General features: G+C 39.1%; 1 gene segment (V, D, J or C); it reads right to left on the bottom strand.

Annotated features, from left to right (window-relative positions):
- The window catches only part of LOC125160117 (T cell receptor gamma constant 1-like), a 31,352-nt gene that overhangs the window by 3,351 nt on the left and 10,847 nt on the right, over positions 1–17,154 (bottom strand). Inside the window, 2 exon segments of the C gene segment in view lie at positions 4,255–4,584; positions 11,654–11,714. Of these exon segments, the coding sequence occupies positions 4,255–4,584; positions 11,654–11,714 (391 nt within the window).

Here is a 17,154-nt window from a genome sequence, read left to right as displayed (position 1 = left end):
AGAAAGGGAGAGAGAAAGGGAGAGAGAAGAAGGATGGAAGGGAAAAAAGAGAGAAAGAGGAAGGAAGGAAGATAGGAAGGAAGGAATGGAGGAGGGGAAAGAGGGAGGGAAGAAGGCAGAATCTGTCAATCCAGATAGAGCCATTACAAATATGAGCCCCACAACTCCAGAAATGGTTGACCTGATTTTATATAATTCAGTAGATCAATTCATAGATTGTGTTTCTGCACATGAAGACGTTGAAGTTCATGAATGATGCATTTTTTTTTCTTTTTTTCTCACAACTAGCGGGTAATGTCTGAGACTATCTTGTTTTCTTCCTGTGCTCATAGCTCCTAGCACAGTGCCTGCCTCAAAGTAAGTGTTCTGTAAATACTTGTTGAATTAAAATAATAAAAAAATAGAAAAAGTGACTGCTATACAGTCCTCAGCACCCACTGCTGACATGAAGGGATACTACCAAAATAATTCTTCCAACCCTGGAATCCACAGCAGAATCTTACATGTTGGGAGAAGTTTGGTTTACATAATTCTCCCGTAGAAGCAAAGAAAAGCAGCCCTACCTTTCAAACCCTGCACTCCCCAGTAACCCCAACTCCTGCGCATGATTTTCTGGAGTGGAGCTGTTTAAAGACGTGAGAGCAATGCTAATGAAAGCCAATACCTATCGAGTGATTATGACCTGACCGTGCCAGGCACTGTGTGAAAGGTTCACTTGCATTGTCTCACCTGATCCCTCAGTCACACTGATGTGAGTTGAATCTGGAGGGCTCCATGTTACACACAAGGAAATACGGTTTAGAGAGTCTCACTTTACCAGACTCTTACCAGAAATTGGCTGAGCCAGCACTCACATGACAATTATGGGAGCTTAGATGAGCTAGAGCAAGTGGGAAGTACCTTGGGACACAATCCACGGAAATCGAACATACCTCCAGCACTGTGGACTCTCAGACATCATCTCTTCTAGTACCTTAATCGTTCTTGCAAGTGACCCTTTTTATAACAGAAGCTCAGCATTTCAGTGCATTCTTTCCAGGGACAGAAAGATACACTGAGTAATAATTATAGTTTTCTGAATATATAAAACCTGAGGTGAGGGTTGTATTTCTCTACAATGTTTAAAAAAAAAAAGCCCAACATACATAATAAGACAAAATTCCTTTAAAAAGATCACTGAATCGGGCTCTGTGCTGACCGCTCAGAGCCTGGAGCCTGCTTCAGATTCTGTGTTTCCCTGTCTCTCTGCACCTCCCCCACTCACACTCTGTGTCTCTCTGTCTCTCAAAAATAAATAAACATTAAAAAAAATTTAAAAAGGTCATTGACCATGGGATGCAGGAAGAGAGAGTTACAAGGTTGTTTTTGTTTATCCTTTTTCCACTCGATGTGTCCTTGTCCATACACACATGGTTCTGGGATGCAATTTTACACACTCCACACAATCCTGTTTTGGGGTGTGCTTAAAAATGGGTTTGAGGTGCAGTCTTTGGGGTAAATCCCCAAAATAAAAATGTTTGTGTAATCATATTTAGATGTTAAAGTATCCTTAAGAACTAATTTAAAATTTTTTTTCAATGTTTATTCATTTTTGAAAGACAGAGACAGAGCACAAGCAGGGGTGGGGCAGAGATAGAGGGGGACACATAATCTGAAGCAGGATCCAGGTTCTGAGCTGTCAGCACAGAGCCCGACATGGGGCTCGAACTCACGAACTGCAAGATCACGACCTGAGCCAAAGTTGGATGCTCAACCGAGTGAGCCACCCAGGCACCCCTCCTTAAGAGCTACTTTTAAAGTGTCTTAAAAGTCCCTTTCTATTTTATATGGTGCCTTTACTCATTAAAAGAGAAATAAGAATCTCTTATCACCATGCATTGATTGAGGTATAAGCAGTAAGGTAGCAATTTTTCAAATTAAAATCTGTGTATGTACCCTAGGTTCTCTTTCTCCATGCAAGTTGATTGAAAACTTGGACCAGATTAGTTTTATCTCTTCAAAAGCATGGATTTGTTGTCCTATATATTTTTAGCTTTCATCAAAAATAAAAACAACAAGCAGCAAACCTATAGCAATAGAAATTTGTTGTAGAATGGTATCAGAAATGCCTTTGTTAGCTTTGTTGCTATGAGAAGACCTTGGGAGACATTCCTTTCAGAAATTAATTCTCAGGGAAAACACATCATAAATTAGAACTTCCCTCTTTTCAGTAATCATCACCATGAAACTTACTGTGTTTTTACTTTGATCACTATAAAAATCAATACCTAAAGGACATTAGCCCAAGGGCTACATTAAACTTGTGCTTTGCTCATTTGCCTCCTCTCTGTTTCTTAGCTGTAGAAATTTTTAAAAATTAGGGCTGTTTGCACTCTTTTTTTTTTTTTTTTATTGTGAGAATTCTTTTTTTTTTTATTTTTTTTTTTTATGAAATTTATTGACAAATTGGTTTCCATACAACACCCAGTGCTCATCCCAAAAGGTGCCCTCCTCAATACCCATCACCCACCCTTTCCTCCCTCCCACCCCCCATCAACCCTCAGTTTGTTCTCAGTTTTTAACAGTCTCTTAGGCTTTGGCTCTCTCCCATTCTAACCTCTTTTTTTTTTTTTCCTTCCCCTCCCCCATGGGTTCCTGTTCAGTTTCTCAGGATCCACATAAGAGTGAAACCATATGGTATCTGTCTTTCTCTGTATGGCTTATTTCACTTAGCATCACACTCTCCAGTTCCATCCACGTTGCTACAAAAGGCCATATTTCATTTTTTCTCATTGCCACATAATATTCCATTGTGTATATAAACCACAATTTCTTTATCCATTCATCAGTTGATGGACATTTAGGCTCTTTCCATAATTTGGCTATTGTTGAGAGTGCTGTTTGCACTCTTACCTCAGTTAGTTTTAGGAGAGGATGCACATAAATACAAGAAGCACATGAATAAATGCATTCATGTTATATTTTCAAAAGCAAGCATTTTCACTGACATGATTGTATTTCTTCTTCATCACAGCCGGGGAGAAAGCAGAGATAAATGTGCAACCCTAATTTGATCATTGGAAACACTAAGGATCCAAGAAGATAAAGATTCATTTCAACAATTTTAAGCGGTACACAGCAAAGGTCTTTGCACATTTAGTTACGTGCGTGTTCCCCCTGCTTCCAAAGGGCTTGGTAACCACAGAGAAAAGTACAAACTAGTCCTGTCCAGTGGGCCCTCTGGGGCCTTGGTCTGTTATGTCAAGGCTCAGGACTTGACTTCTGAGTCTAGAGGTTATTGGATCACAGCCGGGTGCCCACGCTATCGAAAAATGATCAGCATTTGTACCAATGGTGATCCTACGGGACACCATGGCTGAATCACAAGTGACCGTGAGTGATTAGGAAACGTGTATTCACTCTACGGTAGTGATCCTCCTGGGGACAGTGGTCCATCCTGCATCCTTTCCAGGCCTGGCACACACTCGTTCTGCAGTGTTTGCTGGGCAGCATTTCCCAGGGGTAGAAATACATCCATTGTGTAGAATGGAAGAATATTTGTATACATTAGCCTCACACAGTCTTTACTTACCAAATTTCACCTTAGAGTGGTATGTAAAATTCAAATCTAAAAAACCCAAGACCATACTAAGACCTCAGCAACCAAATTATACTTTTTTTGTTGTTGTTGAGCTGTGCTCTGGCTCTTCAAATGAACAGCATTTTGTCACATACAGCTCGTTGTTTATGGGTTATACTTTGAGTACAGCAAGATTGAAATGAGAGGGACTTGGCTGGGTAGAACATTCTTGAAAGATGTGTAATTGTTCTTATTTTCTGATCAAGTAAGATCCTTAGAAATGGACTCTCTTGAACATTTATTGTGTGTGAGGTTGCTAGGTGCCTTTACATGTACTGTTTCATTTAACCCAAACAATGATGCTAAAAACATCACTGTAACCTTAATATTTTGGTTGATGAAACTGAGATGAAAAGGCTAAATGAATTTTTCTTTTTCTTTTTCTTTGTATGTTCCAAAACCCATAGTATTTTAGTTCTAGGGAGAAATAGCAGGACACTTATGCTACCATTAGGTAACAACATTTAAGAAAGATTTATATTTGTTTCTTTTCATTAATATTTGACAGAAAAGGTAGGCTACTGGAAGGTTATATATTATATTATATTATATTATATTATATTATATTAATTATATTATATTATTATACTACATTATATTATACTTAGATTAGATTAGATTAGATATGCACATACCTTTTTTCATTGAGCGAAAAGCAATCTCATGATCAACCCCTCCTTTATTAGTCTCATGTGTGAAGATACATTTGTGTTCTTTATTTATTGACTTTTTAGTGCGCGTCAACCAGGTGTATTTCATGTATGTGTCCTTCGTCTTCATGGTGTTTCCCTGCTGGGATATCAGAATTCTTTTGCTGTTCTTTTCTTTCCAGTCTATCTTGACAACATCAGGGAAGAAATTCTCAAGAAGACAAAGATACGTTCCAGTCCTATCGAATTTTATTTCAGCCATCGAAGGAAGAAAGAGTGTGGGCTTGGGGGAAGTGTCTGCATCAAGGCTTCTATCTGTGGATAGATAGAAATGGGGAAATGGAATAACAGTTAAAAACATTATTAGAGAAACACAAACATTGTGTGGTTTGGAACCACCTAGCACAGAGTGAAATGAAAGAAAGTTGCCATAGTATTCCTGCTTACCATGGTCTTTCATCCACAGTGGTTATGAGTTGCTCACTTTCTTAGTTTCCATGGGAAAACAGGTACAAGAGGTCATGTAACTTTCCCAAAGTCAGAGCTAATAAGTAAGTGGTAGAGTGTGGATAAACATGAGATTTTTTAAAACCGTATACATAGTCACTTTTTGAATGGGAATCTACTTCCACACATACTTGACAATCTATCAAGTTGAACTCTTAGCTTCAAATATGGATCCCATGCCCACTTCTAAAGCAGTGGAATCCTCCTCCTTGACTTCTGGTTTTATAGAACGACTCACTATCCCGCCTGAATCATGCAGTTTTTTGAGTAGGACAATGTTTAAAGCTGCACCTCCAAATTACTTACAGTGCCTTGAATTTAGAAGCAACGTGGCAACATATACAAAACTGCTATTAAAAAACTCTGATTATTTTCAGAAATGCCTTTATATTAGCTTCATGGAATAACACACTTACCAGAATTTGGTTTTGCTGTGGAAAATGGTCACTAAAAGCACATTTTCTATTGGAATTTCATTTGAAGTTCAAGTGTGACTAGGAAGACATCGTATTTTGACTCTCAGAGTCTCCACTCAAAGCATAATCTTCCTAGAAAGCTACTGAACTGTTTACAATGCCACAATAATTGGTGATGTCAGCTGCTGAATAAAGTTTTATGTAAGTAGTGTAGTGTTAACAGTTAGGGTTCCAGAGTTTCCTGTAGACATAATGGCAGAATACATAACAAAACATCATAGTTTTCAAGGGCATATGTTGGTATGTTAGTTGATCACACATTTGCTGTTAATGATTGAAATGATAAATGTTAGAATCCTTTCAAAATTGATTTCCAACTGAAATGCAAGTGCTTTACTGATATTCTCTTTGGGCTAGTTTGGAGTTAGTTTAACAGTCCAATGGACAATTTCTTAAGAAAAAAGCAGTCAGATTTCTCATTTGAGAAGTACAAGTAAAAAAATTATTTTTTGGGGGGGTACTGTTAATACTCAATTTTATTTTTTTTTTTTAGGAAAATTTTTTTTTGAAAATTTCTACCTGTGTAACAAAGCTCCTGATTTTTATACTAAGTCAGTAAGCAAAGGATGAGTTTTTATTCATGCTGCAGGTAGAATTAGGGCATAATGTGCTTATTTTAAGTTTATACATCTTGCTTGTAGTACAAATAGTTTTTTATTCATTATAACAATAAGATACTATATATTTCTCCAGCCTTATACTCTGCTTTTAATTTAAAAAACAAGCTAGATAGACAAGATTAATTTTTCAGTTGTACATGACATTTACATAATTTTAGCCTGTAGTCAATATATTAAGGAATCTAATTTTCATCTTAGAAAATTTGTTTTTTTTTTTTAATAAGAATACTTCTGATTCCTGATAGTATACAACTTTAAAATCAAATGATGAACTTGAGAAGTTTCTGGATGGTAACATACTGTTTCTAACTCTTGTCTCTTTTCCTTTTTTTAAATTTTTATTTTAAAAATTTCTTTTTAACGTTTATTATTGAGAGACAGAGAGAGACAGAGCATGAGCATGGGAGGGGCAGAGAGAGAGGGAGACACAGAATCCGAAGCAGGCTCCAGGCTCTGAGCTGTCAGCACAGAGCCCAATGCGGGGCTTGAGCCCACAAACCATGAGATTGTGACCTGAGCTGAAACCAAGAGTGGGATGGCCAACCTGCTGAGCCACCCACACGCCCCGAGGTTGATAGTTTTTCAAGTCTAACTGAAGATGACTTGAAACATCAGAGAAGATGTTTGCAAATCCCACTCTGCCACACAGATGCTAAACATGCACCATTCAAACGCATTAAAATGCCGGAGCCTAAGGTGAGGTTTACTTCCCAACACAATCCCTCAGGTTGCTTTATGTCCTTGGGCAATTTCCTCAGTAGAGGAAGCTCTTCTACTGCTCTGCTTTGATCAAACAATACTGCTTGGACAAGATATCAACCTGAAATAAACCCAATGCTAGTTTCAGAGGTAGCGCTGGTAACATGGATTTGGCAAATATTACTTGGGACGAAAAGCACTACACTTTACGCTTACATCGCACAAGTATAGAATAGTGAAGTGAATAAAAAAATGTTTTTTAAAAAAATTTTGTAAGTGAGTAATTTTCTCTTCAGATAAAAGATCCAGTGACAGCATCATAACGGGATGCCCAAACAGAAACTCGGACCCGGAGACAACTCAGGAATTTGCTCTAAAGTGGATGTTTTAGATGCATATGAAAAGTCTGAACAAAATTTGTAATGAAATGTGAGGGCAGAAAAAGCAATATTTCTGAAGTGATGCTGTACTGATATCATTTTTAACTTTGTAGGTATAATTCAATTAAGATATTAAATATACAAATGAATACTTGACTTTTTATCTATATCACTGTAAGTTTATTTATTTAAGTTCTGAAACTTCCTCCCTATTTCTCTATGTCTGGATATTTCCACTGAAAAATGAGAGATCACCTTTTATTCAGGCTAGCAGTCTTTAAAGTGAGGTTTATTACAGTCTCATCATTTTTACAAGCAGGTGACAATGAGTCTTAGGAGTTGGAAGTATTTCATAAATTCGACCATTTGTTCTAAAATGACATGTAGACTAGATGGTAATTAACATATTTTTCTGTACTCCTGATTTCATTAAAAAACTCCAGTGGGTGGTAATTTGAATTCTTGAAATTGTCATTCTTTATCTCTGACAACCTAATTTTTATAGTAGCTATTTCCATATTTAATTTCATTTAGTCTTTGTAACATACTCTTGAGATGGTTGTTACATTGATAGAATGAATGGAAGGAAAGATGGCAAATATTAACAGCAATAAGTGTCACTGAAAATTTTTAATTTTTTTCTTTATTTTTCTATTTTCCAATTTTTTCCATGATAAGCATTTATTATTTTTATAATTTTAAGAAAGCAATAATGACTGAATCAAAATTTAATCACTAAAGGATGGTTATCCAGAAAGTGATAGATCCAGATCCACAGTCTATATTTTGTGTACCACATTCTCCTAAAAGACATCTTTCAGGACTCCATGAATTATATCTAGGTCACCATTATTTAATTAGATTGTAAGAATTTACATTGATTACGTAGTCAATTGGAAAAAGGACCAGAAGCTTGCTTTTCAGCTTATGAGTTCATTTGTGCCTATGATCACAGCCATTAAGGAAAACACGATATATCATCTTTCATTTTTTTCAATGTTTCACCACCTTTGAGAAAATTCTTAAAAATTTTTGACTCACCTAGTACGCTAACCATCCCTGTGAGAAATTCTCCCCCCTCAGGCAAAATTTCATTTCTAAGGCTAATGAAGAATGAACAAATTTAATACTGCATTTAGGGGAAAAAGCCTAGCTTATCACATTTTTGAATATGTTTACACAGGTAAATATTTCGATATTTGATATTAATTATCCTTTGACAAAACACAAGTTTAGCAATTTTTTTTGTTCATCCTTTTTTGTACCATTTATTTATTTTTGAGAGACAGAGCCAGAGCACGAGTGGGGGAGGGACAGAGAGAGAGAGGGAGACACAGAATCCGAAGCAGGCTCCAGGCCCCAAGCTGTCAGCATAGAGCCCGATGGGGGGCTTGAACCCACGAACTGTGAAATCATGACCTGAGTGGAAGTTGGACACTTAACCGACTGAACCACCCAGGCACCCCGTGTTCATTCTTTTCCATTAGTTATTTTTGGATTTAAATGAATAAGATAAACTTCTTTACAAAACTTTCAACACAGAAAACCCAAATGGCCCTAAGATCTCCATCCCTTAGAAACCCCCAGTTGCTGTCACAAGTTAGCTCCTTGTCAATGTCCTTCACGGGAGCTCAGGTGGCAACTACCCCCAAGGACTGGGACGCAGTCACCTACCTCTCCAAGGATCCTGCTGCCATTTGCGACCAAACTGGGACTGAATCCTAGAATTCTGAGCCGGCACCAGCACCTAGCCTTCCGCCCCTGCATCCCCTGCCTCCCCTCCCTACGTTACACAGAAGAATGAAAGAATATTTACCTGTGACCCTGAGCAGTGTGCCAGGACCGAACACTTTGTTGCCCCAGCTATACCAGCGATACCCATCATACCACTCCCACTGTCTGAAAAGCTTGTACAGAAATCTCCCTTTGTGCCACCTTTTAAAATTGTGCCCACATTTTTTCAATATTTATATAAACATATAAAAAGTAGGTCCTGCTAACATTACACAAAGATGAACCTCAAGCAACGTCACATCAGAGATGAACTTAGTCAAGAATGGATGAACTGACCTCTCTCTGCCTGGGCAGCTGGGTTGTGTCCTTCCATCTCGCTCACACGCATTGGAGAATATGGTTTTACCTTCTCTCGACATTTTCCTGACCCTTAGAAATCTCTTCCCTTAAAAGACTTTGTCGTGCAATATCGCTTCTTTTATTAGAGTATAATTTGCAGTTATTATTTATTTTGTTTTTGAAGAGGAACAAAAAAGTATTTAATAAATGAATCTTCAATATTTTTACATGTTTTTTTCTTATTTCTAGGTATCGAGGGGTCGCTATCTTGTTTGACTTTAGGTAAATTCTTTCCAGAATCCAAGCCCCACTGATGGTAGACCAGGTGAGTAGTTACAGTCTGAAATATTAATAATAATCTCTTAATCTATTCATTCCTGAAAGACTGCCTGTTTGAACATGAAATTACCCCAACAGTTTCCAGGCATTGATTTAAAATCCTGAGATGCTCGTGGGGTGCCAGAGTGGCCCAGTCGGTTAAATGTCCGACTTTAGCTCAGGTTGCAATCTCACAGTTTGTGGGTTCAAGCCCCACATCGGGCTCTGTGCTGACAGCTCAGAGCCTGGAGCCTGCTTCGGATTCTGTATCTCCTCCTCTCTCTGCCCCTCCCCTACTCATGCTTACTCTCTCTCTCTCAAAAATAAATAACATTACAAATTTTTTTTAAATCAAATCAAATCAAATCAAATCAAATCAAATCAAATGCTGAGCTGCTCATCAGAGGATCCTGTCTGGTCTGGTCTTTCTGCCACTGCCCCGGCCTGAACAGAAAGGCAGCTGTGGGTCATGCGGCCAAGTCCTGCTTGTAGGTCACCTGCTCCAGCTGTCCTGCCCAAGTCAGTGTTTCTGGTGCACTTGATGCCAATGCGGAAAGAAGACTGAATGCGATGGTGTGGAAAGGACTTGTCATTTTATAGCAATACCCTAAGAATCACATTTTGAAAATCTAATGAATGCGTATTCAGCATGACTTACTGGATATTTTGGGAGGAGGAGAGGCCATTTTAATGCCATGATTGGAAGCAGAAGCATTGTTTTCTGTATGAGGAGCAGTATAAATTATGAGCTATTACTAATTAAGCATTCAACTAAAGAGTCTATTTTATTTTTTTAAATTTTTTTTAATGTTTATTTATTTTTTGACAGAGAGAGAGAGACAGAGCATGAGCGGGGGTGGGGCAGAGAGCGAGGGAGACACAGAATTGGAAGCAGGCCCCAGGCTCTGAGCTGTCAGCGCAGAGCCCGACGCAGGTCTCCAACTCACAGACTGCGAGATCATGACCTGAGCCGAAGTCAGACGCTCAACCAACTGAGCCACCCAGGCGTCCCTAAAGAGTCTATTTTAAAGGTCAGGCTGCACATGAGTAAATATCGACATATAAAAACATGGCTAAATGTTTCTAGTATCACATCATGGCCTACACCATGCATTCTGGGATGGACAGGTCTCTGTTAGATCCCACTTTTTTGACATAGTAACTCGCCATGTGAGTTAAGGCAAATGACTGAACTTCTCCAGACCCCACTTTCCATATCTGTGAACTTGGAATACGAGGACTTTCTGTATAGGGCTGTTGAGGAATGAATGAGATAAGGCGCTGAAACTAGTCAGTATGGTATCTGGCCCTCAGTGAAACTTAGCTAATATTATTATTCTCTTCAAGGGGGTGGTTTCAGGCCATTTTATTAAGATTTTCCACCAAACAAAACATCTGGATTTTATAAGCAATAGGTATTATACAAATTAATAAAGAGAGCTCACGAATCCAAGACTTTCTCTGTCTTACAGCTACATGCCGAAAAGGGATTGTGGCCTGAAGAAGCCACGATCTAGAATACTTGTCCTGTAAACCAAAAGCTTTTTGAGTGTTGGGGCTGTGTCTTTTTTACTCTTTATCTCTAGCATCCAACACTGAAACTGTGTTCAATAAGTGTTTCCTGAGATAATAAATGAACAAATGAAAACGTAAACCCAGGCAGACGGACTTTTTCTATGGACTTTGGAGTTGAAATGGTTTATTGAGCTCACAAAATCCATTAAACTGGACTGTCGCTAGGCAATATCACGAGAATCACAATAGCACAAATTTCGACTAGTCTCAGGCTGCCCTCTAAGAAGCTAGAGTAATAAGAATTAATGGGATTATTGACATTTTGTAGTCATTTACTGTAAGAGTAAATTATTTTTCAACTGCTAAAAGCTGAAAGCAAAAGCAGTTACAGAATTTGGCAGGTTATTAGAGAAAGAAGCACTAGTCATTAAGAACGGAGCACTATTCATACTAAAAGGAACTTAATCAAAGTGTCTGTCTCTTCAGAGACCATCTACAAAAAAAGCAGCTTGAACCATTAACTCACACCAATGGTTTATAGACACAGTCCTAAAAATCATTTTAATTTCAAGACTGAGTCTATTTTTGTGTGTATGTTTTTCTAAAAGTAGAAGTTCGCTCCGCTTGCAAGCAGAGAAGTAAATAAACGTTTGCAAAGTAGTTTTATTTCCATGTAGAGTGTCTGTAGCTGCGAAATTGCTGCCCATAAGCTGCTCTGATCCTAAATTGTTTTTTTCTAAAAAACATGTATCAGTTTTTTTTATTCACACGATCAAAGCAGAACAAAGTTACTTACCCGGGGGAGTTACTATGACCTTAGTTCCTTCTGCAAATACCATGATCCAGCCTGATTCATCACACTGGTTAGAACTTCTACAAAAATGTCAGCCTTGTCCTGAGCCTCATGGCATGACTGGCAAGTAGAAACCTGGTCCTGGCAACTTGATCTTCTGGGTCCCCTTGGAAGTCCTTGAATATAGGCTTCATGGCGTCTGACATTTTATAAATTTTCCTCAGATTAGTTGGCAAAAATGTCTGTTTTCCAAGGAGCCAGTAATTACTGAAAGTGCTGATAGAAAATGGAAACAATGAAAGCACCAGTAAAAAAGAGAGATTGGAAGTAACGAGGCAACCAACCAGTTATCTAAATTACCAGGAAAAGTGTTCAGAGAATTAAGATGTTTTGATTTCCAGGTGTTCGAGTGTGTGAAACTGCTTAGAGATCGCATCAAAGGCAAAAAACCCTTCTGTTCTCACAAACACCAAGCCTGCTCCGTTAGCAATCTGGGATTGTGTTTCTGAAAGAGGAAACTCTTCAGTAACCAGAAATACAAACATACCAACAGAAATATACTCGAGAAGTGTGAACAGTGTTCTCCATTTTAAAATCAGCTACTTTTACCATTTGACAACATGATTCTCTACCACACAGTGCAAAAATGAGAAAATAATTTGTTAGGACATTTTTTCCTGGAATAAAAGAAGAAAATTGTAGAAGTCCGTCTTCTATGAAATACTAGATTCCTATTTAAACCATAATTTGAAAACAAAATCCAGTTCTCTGATATGTTGAAAAAAAGAAGCCTCTTGGCAGTTATTCTGTGGTCTTTGGAAATGCACATGTAGCCCTATCTCTGTGGTTAACTAGCTTTGGACAAGACATTTGCCATCTCTGGGTTCCCATGTCTCTGCTTGTTGTGTGGGCACTGGGCTATGTGTGTCCAACAGGCCCTTCCTCTTCCAACAGCTCATAAACCTGTGATTAAGAGCAGGAAAGGGCCTGCTGTGGTTGCTCAAGTGAGAAAGGAGTTGAGGGTTAGTAATAAAGAAGGTTTTCTTACAAGTCCTTCTGACTCTATGACATTGTGAGATCCCAGCAGGTACACTAGCAGGTATCTTCATCAGACTGGAGGACCTTACTGATTATCAGGTAAAAGACTCTGTTGTCTTTCCTGTCTGTGTACAAGCCAGAAATGGTAATATTGGTTGAGCCATACAGGATTCATTTCAGAGCCTCTGCTTCTTTTGGTTGTTACCGGTGGACGATGGTCTTCGAGAGAGTAACCCAGACTGCTTACAATGTATATAAACTGTTCTTTCTGTTAGGTAAAGGAGAGTCGATCCTGAGGGATGCTTATTTTGGTGTCTCCATTTGGAAAGCATGGGAGTGAAATCAGAAGCACTTGAACAAGTTGAAAGTGGACTTAAAAACAGTGAAAAGACAGTCAACCTACAAGCCCAAGCCAAAGACACACAAATCCATGGGGTTGGCATTGCCATCCATTCTAACTAGTCAGAATGGACTCTAAGTGGGGGGCATGAATCAGGACTGGGGAATCAGTGGCAGCCCTCATTTTTCAGAGGCAAGGAAGGAGAGGAAGATTTACTTTAGAACCAATGGCATACTTCCTCAGTAAGACCTATGTCAGTGTTATTTTATTATGTTCCTGTATAAAGAAATATGAGATCCCAGAAGACCTCACCAAGACATCTGTGTAATAATAATTCAATATTATCTTCCCTTTGGGGTAAATACCTTCACATTTTTCCTTGAGGTTTTGCTTCAAACACATGTACCCTTAAGCTCTTTTTCATCTCTGGGTTACAGATTTTTCACCAAATTTTGTGAGTGTGGGAGCTATATAGCTATCATGAGAATTGGAAGAAAACTCTTACTACTATGTAATAAGAAATGAGATAATAACCCCAAAATATTATGCAGAAGTATCTACATTTTATAGGTCATTAGTTTATAGAAAGTTCCCAAAGCTTGGTGAAATTGAACTATTATTATAGTTACTGCTTTAGGTGTTATGACATTACTGTCCTCTGCTGTGAATGAAGAAAAATCTTGGAAGAAAAATATCCTTTGGTTTATGACCCTCAACTCTTATCCTATTCAAAATTCTTAGCTTTTCAAAATAAAGAAAACTTTACTGTTGTTTGAAGGCCAATGTCAGATGTGACTCTAATGAGTCCCTGAGCTCCTGTGTTAGCCGAGATGGCTCAGGGAAGCAGTTCAGTTGTAATGGGAAAGGACACTGTGATGTGTTGACCTTGTGCTCGAACTGTCCTGTGTGGAACCTCCTTCAGTCCCCAGCAACCCTATGAGAAAGATTTAGTAACGTTCCTGGATCGTGCTGTCAGTTAAGTGGCTGAGCAGGAATTCAAACCCAGGTTTGCATCGCTCCAAAGGTCTTGTGGTTTCCATCATTCATCCATCCATCCATCCATCCATCCATCCATCCATTCAAAGTCAGCAAACCATTTTGCACATTGATATGGCTCCCTTCCCAGAAAGCTTCTCATCAAAAGAGAAGCGGAAGATCAGGACACGAACAAAAGCCAGCCTGGGCCCCAGAGAGTAAATAGATGATAAAGTGACCTAACTGAAAGATCATCACAGATTGAGTTCTTAGGCTCTAACCTAAAACCTTGCTGAGGACACTGATGCAGGAGAAAAGTCTTGTATAGATGGTAGCCAGGTCCCTCTGAGAGGCAGAAAGGCGTGGGTATATGTTTTGGGGGTGTGGCGTAGTGGGAGGGCTTCTGTTCAGTGTCAGTGGCACATTTCCATACAGTGGATCCCAGCAGGTGCAGTCATACAGCCCAGCACCTGCCTCATTAACTCAGTGTATCCTCAGGCTCGCTTGGCAAATCCCTCTGTCGTTTTCTGGCTTCATATTTTCCCTCACTACACCTTGTTCGTGGACCACATTTTCACTTGAGGAAATACACAATGCATTTTAGAGGTTGGTCTGGCTTTTGTTGGTACCAGTGTATTATTATTATACATTCTTCCTTAAGACCCATTTTTATTTGGCATTCAAAAATGTTGTGTTTCCTTTTTTCTTGGTAATAGATGGTATGAGTTGTGTTATAAAAATGTCTCCACTTGAGGATGGTGTCAGGAGAAGTGGTTGAATACTGGGCTGATCACAGAGCACATGTGAGGGCTGATGTGGTAAGAGGAAGGGGCGCTCCGAGCACACAGCGAGGAACCATAGATGGCAGAGAAAGGGACCCACAGCGTTTACCCCAAATCATCCTGCAAAATAGGACTACTAACCTGTTTTATCAGCAGATTTTTCTCATTACTGTGCATTTGTTACCATCCAATGATATTAGTATAAAGAAGCCATTTTCTTGTTAAAGGACTATCGTCCTTCACCAGTTCAAATTAGAGAGTGGGAGGTGGGGGGTAATTCTTACAGTTCTCTTCTTCTATGACTTATGAATTATCTGCTTTCTTTCTCTGCCTCTGTCATATTCTCTCTCTCTCTCTCTCTCTCTCTCTCTCTCTCTCTCCTTCTCTCTCTCTCTCTCTCATCCTTCCATTGCAGTTCGGGTGATTTCTAATGGCCTATCTTCATGTTAACTAATTCTTGCCTTATATCTCTTAAATCCACTGATGAGCCTTTCAGGGCATTCTTCATGTCTGTTACAATGTTTTTTATTTCTTGCATTTCCTTTGATTCTTTCCATCTCTCTAATGAAATGATTTGCCTGATCTTGCATCTTGTTTACTTTTCCTATTAGATTAGATCCTTTAAAGTGTTCATCAAAATTATTTTAAGTTCCCTGATGGTTCCAACAACTCTGTCATGTCTCAGTCTGGTTCTGGTGACTGGTCTGTGTCCTCACACTGTGTTTCTTCTTGACTTGCTGAGTCAAGAGTCTGAGTGTTTGGCTGGAAGCTGGCCACGTTGTGTGGTAGAATAGATACGGAGGTAAATATATTTTGTGCTTGAAAATGAGCACACCTTTCCACTTTGGCCTTTAGTGTGGGGCTTTCTGTTAACTATTCAGGAGGTAGACTGGATTTGGAGCTGGTTGTTGCTAAGTTATCGGGTTGAAATGTGTTATTGTCAGAGTCCAGACACTTAAAAATTCTCTAATTGTACTTTGTCTCTTCACTTGTCTTTGAGTCTTCCCTTTGTTCTGATCCCCAGAGAAATTCTGTCTCTCAAAGTTCTCTTAGCTCTATTCTACTGTTACTGTCACTCAAAGTTTGCTACCTTGGAGGTGAAAGGTCACAAAGGGAGACATTCTCTGGTATTTTTAGTAAGTCTCATTTTGAAGCAGATACAATGAAACTGGGTCTTAATGTCACAGTCTTCACAAGTATTCCTGCCTCTTCTTCAGAGATGGAACATTTTCAATCCTTGTTCCTCTCCTCCCAGGGCAGGAAGTACCCACCTACTTCAGGTCGTGGGTTTGATGCCTATCCTTCTGCAGATGACCTCTTGTTACCTTGGGACATAGGGGAGATGTTCTGGAAAAAGTTTTGATGGTTGCCTCCTTTGCCTTCTCTCAACCGCAGCAGATTCCACCGGCACCTCCCCTGCAGATGAAGTCACCTCTTGTCTCCAGGGGTAACGGGGTGGATGGGGTCTGGGTGGATTTCAGCGGTAGTTGCTGTTCCCCTCCTGCAGCACCAAAGGGGGAGCTTTGTCTGGATTGTCCCTGGTCTTCCCTGCAAGAATTTTATGGGATTCCTCCAGAAGAAGCTTAAAAGGTGATGGAAAACCCCCTGTTTATGGTCCCAAGGGTTCACACCCCCCCCCCACTAGTCTATACTGTCTGATATTTTCTAAGTAAATATGTTTGACAACATCTATCCAAAGTGAGAAATGCTCACATCCTATGTCTCCCTGAAAGTGCCTGTCTGCCTCCAGTTTTTGTGTAAGTCACTTACCTACAACCTCAGTTCTCTGATGGATTCAAACAAAGTATTAAATCTCAGTTTGTCCCGATTTTTTAATGTTTATTTATTTATTTTGAGGGTGGCATGGAGGGACAGAAAGAGGGAGAGAGAGAGAATCCCAAGCAGACTCTGCACTGTCAGCACAGAGCCCGATGTGGAGCTTGACCTCACCAACTGTGAGATCATGACCTGAGCCAAAATCCAGAGTCAGAACGAACCATCCAAACCCCCTGTTCTGCTTTTTGAGTGTTTCTGTAAGATGGGAGCTGTGACATTTCCAGCTCTCTGTATCTCTAAGCACATGTGGGTCCTTTTTCTTCCTTTTTTTTTTGGTTTGTTTCTTTAATGTAAATTGTTATTTACATTAAAATTCTTCTATCAGAAGAAGAGAAGTAAATTTCAGTTGAGTTCTGCCCAATTACCATTATATCTCTTTCCAATTTTTAACTAAATTTCTTTCATTATTATTGAGTCTTGAGACTTCTCTCTATATTCTGGACATCAGTCTTTTCTCTACATGTATTTTGAGAATATTTTCTTTTAAGCTGTGGCTTTTCTTTCCATTTTCTTGAAATGTTCTATTTTCTTTC

The sequence above is a fragment of the Prionailurus viverrinus genome, chromosome A2 (genome assembly GCF_022837055.1).
Source record: "Prionailurus viverrinus isolate Anna chromosome A2, UM_Priviv_1.0, whole genome shotgun sequence".
Taxonomy (NCBI): Eukaryota; Metazoa; Chordata; class Mammalia; order Carnivora; family Felidae; genus Prionailurus; species Prionailurus viverrinus.
Note: the sequence above shows the minus strand (reverse complement) of the source record. Positions and strands in the feature narration are given on the sequence as shown.